The sequence below is a fragment of the Malurus melanocephalus genome, unplaced genomic scaffold, assembly GCF_030028575.1.
Source record: "Malurus melanocephalus ecotype Western Australia unplaced genomic scaffold, MMel_1.1 scaffold_1103, whole genome shotgun sequence".
NCBI classification, from domain to species: Eukaryota; Metazoa; Chordata; class Aves; order Passeriformes; family Maluridae; genus Malurus; species Malurus melanocephalus.
In genome coordinates, this window is record NW_026624335.1 from 6194 (window position 1) to 16171 (window position 9978).

Sequence of the window (9978 nt, forward strand, 5' to 3'; positions counted from 1 at the left end):
CCCCAGTTTGGCCAATCCCCAGGGGTCCTTGGACTGTGCAGCCACAGCTCCAGTGGGTTTGGACAAGCACTTGGGGATGAGCCCCATGCGCTCCCTTTCCCACAGAGCCCTGCAAGGATGTGGCATGAGGAGAGAAGACAAATGAGCCCCTCCTCACCCTGCCACTGCGCCTCACCTGGCATCTGCTCCGGACAGATGGAAGGCCTTCCTCTGTGTGTCAGAGGAAGCTGGGGGGGACATCCAGGTGTCTTCCCCCTGTGCCTGCGCCAAACACGACTTACCCCATCCCTTGGCACACCTGGGATGAGTTGAGCCGGTCTCCGTGGAGTGGGTTCCCAGCAGAGGGAGGCCACAACCTTTCCCCGCACATTTATTCCCCACTCCTGCTTAAATCCAGCATGTCCACGCAACCCAAAGGCCCCTGGGGGTGGACAAGATGGGAGGTCCCCATCCACAAACCACAGCACTGACACCCTCCCTGCCTCAGTTCCTCACTCAGGGTCTGAAGAGTGGCTTCACTGGGGCTGGAAAGGTACAATCCAGGACTGGAATCATTTGGTCCAGTCTGAACTTTCACCAGCATCCTAACCCCATGGGAGGCTAGGATCCCATTCCAAGGTTTCAGGGTGGCAGGAGACAGATGACTGGGAATGTTACAGAGGGGAGGTTGGGGAGGGGATGCTGGCAAGATATTTATATGGTGAAATGGAGGGAGGGATCTGTGGGGCTCTTTGCTGAGCAAAGAAAATAACAATTTGGGCAGGCTTGAAAAGCACCGAAACCACGACAGGAAGCCCAAATTGTACAAATGCAGATGTGAGTGGAAAAAACTCTTGAGCTGGTAGCTCCAGCTTTCACCTCCACTAAAAATAAACCTGTCTTATTAGGGGCAGATGGAGGCCGAGATAAAACATCTCTACGCCGACCCCCTGTCATGTTTTTCCGTGGAGGGGCTCTTCTGTGTGATGCTGTGGCATTCTGGGGGTAGTGGAGATGAATGGCTTGGCCAGGAGCTTGTGTTGGGTTTTGGAGAGGAGCTGGGGTGTTTCAGTGTTTTGAGGGGTGTGTATCAGGTTTTTTGGGAAGAGGATTATTGGGGCTGATGTGATTTACAGCTGGACAATGAAGGATGGGGGTTGGGATGAGTTGGTCTCCAAGTGTAATAAGGAGCGTGGCAAAGCCACATCCTGCAGTACAGCAGGACCTGGGGGGAGGAATTCRTGGTCCTAAGAAAGGGATTGGGGCAGGGCTGCAGGGAGCAGCAAAACTCCTCCTGGAACCCCCACATAACACAGGCTGGGCTCCTGTTCCCCGTGCCTGTTTCCCCTCTTCAGACCATGCCAGGGCTGCAGCATCCCGTGCCTGGGGGGAGGCTGTGGCAAAAGCCTTGCCAGCTTTGGGTGCCCACTGCCACCCTGCCACCACACGCCAGCCCCCGGAGAATATTGTGGGAGGCGGGAGTGGCTTCACAGTTACCCTGGCAGTGGCAGCGGGGCCCAGGCTGCTGTGAGTCACCCCAGTGTCTCCACACCTGCAGCAGAGGGACAAGTAGAGTCGTTCACACCTGCAGCCTTTGCACCGCCAGCCCCATCCTCCTCTTCCTTTGGGAGGGATGCAATTTGGATGGATGCAATTTGGGGAGGAACGGGAGTAAAAATGTGGAGGAAGAAAGGAGTGGAAAAATGAGTGGGCTGAGCACCAAACTGTGAGTGTACCTCCRTCAGTGGCACAGCACCTCAGCAGCCACCCTGCTGGGGGCATCCAAATGGACCTCCCTCCCCGTGCCAGGGCCTGGGTCATGGGGGACACAGGGCATGACSTAATTGGTCTTGGGCTCCTTGCGGTGTGATGCTCCAGTTCCCCCAAAACACTGAGGGGTGCCCCAAAAGAGTCAAGTGGTGGAAAAGACCCCTCACGGGTGCAGATGGAGACTCAGGGGCTGCTGCCATGTCAGGGGTGGGAATGAGAAGTGGGGGACTCTGTCCAGCCTTGGCGGGAGGCCGTGACAACAGTGGCCAGGGCAGGGGGGGTCAGCACAGGAARCACCGGGAGTGGCAGCTGCTCCTGGCCCCCCCAGATGTGCCTGCGAGATACGGCAGCAGGAAACAGCTGTGGGGAATCCTGGTGCTGGGAACAGCCGCTGCTGCCTGCACAACACTGCCTGGGCCTGCATGACCCCCAACCCCACTGTCACCCCCTGCTCTGACCACTACCCAGGGATGTTCTGATTATCACAGCCTCTCCTCTGTGTAGAATGGAGGTGCCCATGGTTTGCCCTGAAGAATGTCTCTGATTCCTTATGGGAATATGGGGTTCCCTCTGGGTCTGATGGTAATGGAGATGGAGCAAAGTAATGCCTCATGGGGCTCACTCTCATCCCTAATGATAACCAGCAGGGAGTATCCTGGGTGCTGCCTCCAGGCTGGGTTGGGATGGGACACTCAGTTCCTGTCTTGGAGACTGGGTCAATGGGGGGTCGCCGGGGCTAATTCGCTCCATAAACAGCTGCACATTCCCCAGGGCCAGATCAGGTCTCCTGGGGACAGAGCTTGGGAGGGGGGACACCTCACTGCCACTTTTTGGGTGCACATTCCTTGTGGTGCCACTCCTTTCCCCCCCTAACTCTCTGCTGTCCAGCCCCATTCACTGCCCATTACAGAGCCTCCAGCATTGTCTGGCTTGAGCAGAGGGTCCCTGTGGTGGGTGAGGGGGGTAACCTGAGGCACAGAGCAGACACGTGGCTATGGCCAGGCTCCTTCCTGCATGGGCTGTGGACTCTGACATCCATCCATCCATCCATCCATCCATCCATCCATCCATCCATCCATCCATCCATCCATCCATCCATCCATCCATCCACCCATCCATCCACCCATCCATCTGCCAGCTCCAATTTATAATCCCCATTGATCCGGAAACACCCCAAATCTGGAACATCATAGCTCACAATAGCAGTGTCACTGTGGCCACATGGATCCCAGGGAGGATTTGTCAAATTGCATGGGGACTTTTCAGCACATCATATGTGTGACCAATGGCTGGAGCAAGGGCACAATGCCTGTCCCTGCCCATCCTGAAATCACTGTCCATCCAGGAGCCAGCATGAGCCACTTGGCCCCAGCATGAATTGGGGTGTCAAGAGAACTACAACRCAGTGTGCAGCAGGATCACCAAATGCTGCCAGGCTGCCTCCCCATGCCAAACACAGCTTTGGGCAGAAGGTGACAAAGAGATCTCAGAGCCATTTTAAGACACCAGAATTCTTTCTTTCCCTTGAGCATCCATGTACATTTCTTCTCCAGCACCAAAACTCCCTCGGATCGCTGCTGTGCCATGCCACGTGGGTGCCCAGGCTGTGGGTCTGGCTTGATGTATTTCCAAAAATCAAAAAATTAAATCTCTGTTTTCTTGTTCCCATGTAGTGCTTAGCTGGAACAGAGCCAGCCAGGTCCCCCAACTTCCCTTGGTCCTGATGAATCCTGAGGGTCTGCAAAGATCCCTGGTAAACGGAATTTATATGGCAGCCCCATCTGAAAGTGAATCCAGATGACCCCTGGGGAAGAGCCCTTCTCTTTGTAGCTGCCTTGGGCGCTCTGCCACATCTCTGTTCCTCCCCTATCCCATCCAAATCCCTTCCCCCCAGCCAGCACTTCCAGGCAGCTGCCAGCATCCAAAAGACAAGAATTTCCACCCAAAAAGCCGGTGTTGTTCCCCTGGGACACAGGGACCCCCATGCTCACCCTCCCTGCCCTGCAGGAGCCAGGCGAAATCTGGCCCTTTCCACTCCATGGTACATCCCTCACATCCTGCCACCTGTACCGACTTATGTCAGGGAAAAAAAAAACCAAAAAAAACCTATCAAACCAAACCCAAGCCCAAGGGGTAGATTGTTTAGGGGTAGGGGRGAAGCAGCTGCTTGTAAACCGCCCCCCCTCCCGTCCCCAATTCACAGAGACCTCTGCAGGTATTTKCAGGGTGGTCAAATCCCATGGAATTGATGATCTGTTCCCAGGAAAGGGGGAAAGGTGGTGGGGGCAAAAGCTGAGTTGTAGCGAGGTACAAGGTCACCCCTTCCCTAGAGGATTTGGGGAGGGTTTGTATCATTTTGGAGTGCTTGCCGAGGTGGACAACCCCAGCTCTCGCTTCTCCTACTTGGTTTAGTTTTCCCTTTAATAAAACACCCAGTGTGGGCCCTTTCACCATGAAATCATCATGCTCCGGAGCATTCCCACTCACTTCCCTCCCCCATTTTCTCCATTTCACACCAAGAAATCTGCTCCCCCCGCAGCTGCTGCGTGAAGACACCCCAAACGCAGAGCTGCCAGTGTGACAGCACCCTAAAAGTGACCCCTCTGGTCAAAAGTGACCCATCCGGGGGATAGGGGGYTGTGACACAAACTCGGGCTGATCGCATAAAAACACCACTCTGCTCCCAGCCCTCTCACACACTCGGGGTACCCCAGGATTGGAATGACTCCCCCCAGAATACAGCGGCAGCGTGGCCGCAGTGGTGGTGCTGGTGGTGGTGTTGCGGGGGGGAGAGGTTGCCTTGGCCACGCATCCCTGTGTGAATGCATGACGTGCGCAGGGCTGGCGCCAGGCTGTCTGGGGCCGGGAGTTAGATCAACACAGCTGGAGGGCCCGGGCCACAGCTGGGCAAAGGCAGCGGGTCCCGCCGCCCAGGCAGGGCCTGTGGGAACCGCCGCCAACAAAACCCCCCTGCAAACAAAAGCTTCCCCCCCCGAGTCCCTCTGAAGCCTTTCTGCCCCCCCCACCCATCCCTTGGGAAATGAGAGCGGGTGTATGGGAACAAGCAGAGGCTGTACGATGGCGTTTTGCATTGGGGGGAAGTCGTAACAAAGATTCAGGTGGTCGTTTGAAAAGAGTTTTTAAATGTTTTGTAACATTTAATTTTTTTTTTAATCATTACGTTTTAAATTTCTTTATTTTTAAAAAATGTTTAAATATTTTTGAACTTTATGTTGTTCTATTTTTTTGGGGGGGCGGGGAGCATTTGATTGTTGGCTCTTGACCCAAAACAGGTTAAGGGGGGTAACTATGCCTCTTCCCAAACTACCATCCTTTACATGGAGGTGATTTCCCAGGAAATTCATAACGAGTGAGGCGGGAAAGGGGAGGAGGAGAGAAATAAAAGACACAAAAATAATCCAAACCCAAAAAGTGCTGGATGCTGCTTTCAAGGGTTTGGGGGGGCTGCTGTTGAGCAGCTCATGGCTTGAGGGAGGTGTGGGGAGGAGGGGTGCCCTCGAGCCTGCAGTCCCCAGACCCCTTTGAGGAGGTGGAAATAAACCCCAGCACTACCGAACTGGAATTTGGACAGGTCTATAATAAAGCGTGGCCTGGAGTAATTTGGTCCAGATCCCTGCGCCCTCGCCCCCTGCACCCCTCATTAGCTGGGACCCCAGGGCCAAACAGGGTCYCACGCTTGCTGCTTTAAGAAAGCTGAAGAGTCCCTTCCATACTTTCATAATCAAGCCCCCATAATGCCCCCCCCCATAACTAAATCCCACGGAARTCAGTATTTGGGGGAGGGAGATTTTGCCCCTTGGGCTCATACAGATCCACAATCCGGGTGTTGCAGGGCTGTCATCTCTGTGGGACCCCTCCATGTGCCATTCGCTGCGGTGACATCCACGGGGGACTCGAGATCGCTCCAGCTTTGGCCTTTTTCTGTGGACGTTCTCTATAAGATTCTATAAATTTTGAGACAGTGATGATTCAGGAAAGCGGTTTGCTTCACACCCCCCCCCCCCATCACTTCTACTGGGATACCCCTTTGCCTGTAAATCTCATCTCCCCCCTCCAAAATAAAAAACCCTCCAGGCCTCTCGCAGGGGCTGACCTAAATCTGGTTTCTCCATCGTAACCTCAGTTTTACCGCAATTAATTTTTTTTTTTGCTGGTCACAAGATAATTCCTGACGCCAGAAAGTCTGGAGGTCAGATGAGAAGCGGATTGAGGAATAGGGCGGCACTAATTTCCTTGAAACAGGGAGGTTGGGAGAGGGGACACCCCATCATCCTGCCTAAAAATATGGGGAATTCATTAGGATGGGGAGTGGGACAGTTTGGGGGTGCTGGGGTTGGTTGAAGGGGTTTAGGAGGGGAAATCCCCAAGAGGTTTGGGGGTCTGGCCATGGGGAGGGGAACCTGGGTGGTCGTGTCACCCCCCGTCGGGCCACTCCGGCCATCACGGGTCAATTTTGGGGGCTGGGGGGGGGGGGGGGGGTGGTGAGGTAAAGGGGGTTTACGGCTTTATTTAGATGTTTGATGCTTTGTTTACACTCGGAGGAGGGGTTTAGGTATTCGTTTACAGAAAAGGGGAGGTATTAATGATTGTTTTACATAAAAGTGGGTTGTGTAATACTTACTTTGCATAGAGTGGGCGTGGTCGGGTAGCGCTGCCTATATAGAGCCGGCGCGGGGTGGGGGGGGCAAAGGTCCCCCTTCAGTCTGTGGCGAGGTCCGAAGGTTGGAGTTCCAGGGGGTGACAGTTAAGGCTTTCAGTGCTCCCCGCTTTGACGGTCTCGGCGCTCGGAGGTCCCAGCAAAGCCCCCGCTGCCGCGACAGCCCCCGAGGCTCCCAGGCATCCCCCGTCCTGCATCTCCAGACCTGCTCTGAGCCCACCATGAAAGCCATCAGCCCGGTGCGCTCCGTACGGAGCTGCTACGAGGCCGTTTGTTGCCTCTCGGAGCAGAGTTTGGCCATTGCCCGGGGCAGCCACAACAAGAGTCCAGCCTTGGAAGAGCCCATGAACTTGCTCTACGATATGAACGACTGCTATTCCAAATTGCGGGAGCTGGTGCCGGGCATACCTCAAGGCACGAAGGTGAGCCAGGTGGAAATCCTGCAGCACGTCATAGACTACATCTTCGACCTCCAGATCGTGCTKGAGGAGGGATCCAAGGGCCGCGACCCCTCCTCCGAGGCCACCCTACTTTCCCTTAAGGTAAGGGTTGCTTTGAGTTGGCGGGTAGATAATGTCGATTTGGGGGGAGAGGCTGTGATAGGTTGGAGGTGATACCATGTCGAGATAGGGGTGCTGCAGGATCCCCGAGTATGTCGGTGGGTCCTGGCACGGTGGGGAATGGGGAGGAATGGGGACTGCCGTTCAGATGGCAKCCGCCAAAATGACCTTAAGCCCTGTCCCCTCTCTCCGCAGGCGGCTGAACTTGCCTCAGAACTCCGCACCAAAGACGAGAGAAGTTTGTGTCAGTAATGCTGTCTCCATCGGGTGAGAGTCGCCCCCAGTCACCACCAAGACCACCATCCGCAGCCCAGTCCTCCCATACGCCCGCGCCCCAGGGGGCATCCTGGGACCCCCTTCTGCCCCGAAGCATCAAAATCCCTGAGAACCGAWCCCCAGCAGCCCAAGCTCCCCTCGCCCCGATTCCCCCTCGCATCCCAATTTCTCACCACCCGCACCCCACTCCACCTCCCCCAACCCACCGTCGATAATGATCCCAATCCCCCACAAGTATCCCACTTGCAATCCAGTCGCCCACCCGCACCAACCCACCTCCAGCATCCCCAGCCGGGGACCAGATAATGGCCCTGAGCAATCGGGTTTCCTGGCTCCTATCCCCTCTTCGCAGATCTCCATCCCCAACACCACTTATCACCACACTAATTACCTCTATTATTTTTTTCCTCCCTCCCCCTCTCCTCTCTGCTCCCGGTGCCAATTAGCAAACAGGCAGTGAGTGTCGGTTCCTGGTTCGTTATCAGCCGGAGGTAAATAGCAGTTTCCTCCGTGGCGCCGGGCTGTCTGCGACCTACCGGCCCCGGCATCGCCTGCCCCGGGCCCGGGCACTGCGAGCGGGGAGCGGCTGGTCCCGACGCCCCCCGCCGCCTTCCACCACCAGCATTCCACCCGCCGAGCTCAGTATCCCAGCTTTGGACCCGAACTCACATGAGATATTTTTAATGATAGACTGATGATGAAGAGGAGGTTGTCTGTATATTTTTGGATTRTAGCAGCGAGTCCTTTTTTTTTAAAGGTGTTTATTGGGATGGCAGGGTGGGGATTAAGGGGTTTTGGGGAGGGGGGGACAAACATCCTCGAATATGAACCAAACTCTCTGGGGCCGTGGCCTCGTGTAATGTGGAGCTCTATACTAGAGTATAACTTTTTGTACCTTTTGTGCAGGAAGGTGAATTTCTGCAAACATGCCTTGTACTTGCTTTATAAACTTTTTATAAAAGTTACAATTTTTACATAATAAAAATCAGGTCATTTGACTGGGTTTTTTTTTTCCTTCATCACTGAGGTGAGGGAGCTGAGGTGCATGCCTGGGTGGGAAAACAACCCCCTGGTGGGTGGTAGCCTCCCAAACTCTGATGGGAACTTCTAGGGTTACTGTAGGAATTTGGGTAATTGGGTAATAGCGTTCAAATGTCAGTTCAGGTATGGGAGGAATTAACCCTGGGCTGCCGGCTCCCGGCCCGAGGTGGCCGCCAGTTATTTGGGGTGCTGCTGTGCTTATCTGATACGGAAGGAGTGAAGACAGTGCTGAGCCCCGGGGACCATCTGGAGGTGAAGCTGGAGTCCTGGGAGGGAAGGAAAATAGGCTTTTTTCACTTTTTAGCCTTCTAAAAATTGGCCACTTGGTGCCCCGAGGCTGAATTTGAGCTTCTAGTAGGCTGGAATGGGTGATGCTGCTCCACCAGGATACACCACATAGAGGCAAGGAGGTTCTGGGCTGCTTCTGCTGCCTCAGGTGGTATCCAGAGGGCAACCCCTGCCTGGCCTGATCTCCCTGGTGTCAGCACCCCAGGGAAGGGGTGTTGGGAGCAGAAATGATTTTCCCCTCCCCTTGGGTAATGCCGCAGTTTCCCTTTGGCCTGGGAGCAGATCTGACCCCTGGCTGGCTGAGCTGCGGAGCCAGGTCCTGCTCCCTGGGAAGGTGCTGCTTAACTGCCTAGAATGAAGTTAAATTAACTTCACCCCCACCTGCAGCGCCATCATCTTGATCCCCCTGTGCTGGGCTCTGGTTTTGCTGCTGTGGGCTTAGCCAGGCATAATGTGGGCGCTGACCCATGGCATTGGGGTGTCCCCAGGGTGCTGCAGCATCCAGCATCCTGGGTTAGGGGCTGCAAGATGGGAAAAGGAAGAGATGAGGGAGAAGACACTGGGTTCTTGGAGCACAAGGTGATACAAACCTTCTCCCCCTGCCCCAGCTGCAGCCTCCATCCCCACAACAGCCAACAGGAGCTTGGGGTGCAGCTGGTACCTGCCAAATGCCCCTTGTCCATGGCCATTTCCACAGGGAAAAGCAGCATTTGGAGCTTCCAAAAAGCACCAGCGGGTCCAACTAGATCACCGACCCCTGGGAACTTTCCTCCTTCCTCCTAGCTTGACGTCCCTAGGCTTCCCAGGGCAGGGTACCCTCAGGACCCCCCCAGGTGGGGTGGGACACAGTAACATCAGGCTGTCTGAGCTTGGTGGGAGGCAGGTGAGGGTTTCTGGTTTTTGGTCCATCCAGAAACCACTACATCTGGGTGGGAATAGAGCTGCTGTTATGATGAGAGCTAAAAATAGGCTTTGGCCATCTCCCCTGGCTTTTGGCTCCAGAGGAAAAGGCAAGGAATGGGTTAGGGGTGAGTGTCCCCATGTTCACCCCACTGTTGTGGTGCTCCAGCTCTGCCAGTGCTGATGTGCCAAAGGGATTTAAGTGGGATGGATGGGAAAAGCACCCTGGGAATGAGCCAGGGGACCAGGATGAGTCTCATTAGCTGGAAAGTGTGGCTTGCTTCTGCGATGTGAGCATTCCAGGTCCTAAGGGGCCCACCACGGATGATGGTGGTGGAAATCCTGGACTCATGGGAGCATTAATGAGCCTACTTTGGGGCTGGGGTTCCTGGGAGAAATGGGGCTAGGCACTGCTGGGGTGGGAGAAACCAGGCTTCCTGGGGCTTTTTGGATGGAAACGGCGCTGGGGAGGTGGAGGGGGACTCC

General features: G+C 55.2%; 1 protein-coding gene across 1 annotated transcript; it reads left to right on the top strand.

Moving 5' to 3' along the window:
- Nucleotides 1-6448: 6448 nt before the first annotated feature.
- On the top strand, nt 6449-7993 carry ID3 (inhibitor of DNA binding 3). The gene is made up of 3 exons (XM_057386960.1): nt 6449-6969; nt 7183-7254; nt 7710-7993. Exons 1-2 carry the CDS (start codon nt 6649-6651, stop codon nt 7237-7239), a joined length of 378 nt encoding a protein of 125 aa, XP_057242943.1. The 5' UTR covers nt 6449-6648; the 3' UTR covers nt 7240-7254; nt 7710-7993.
- The last annotated feature ends 1985 nt before the right edge of the window (nt 7994-9978 follow it).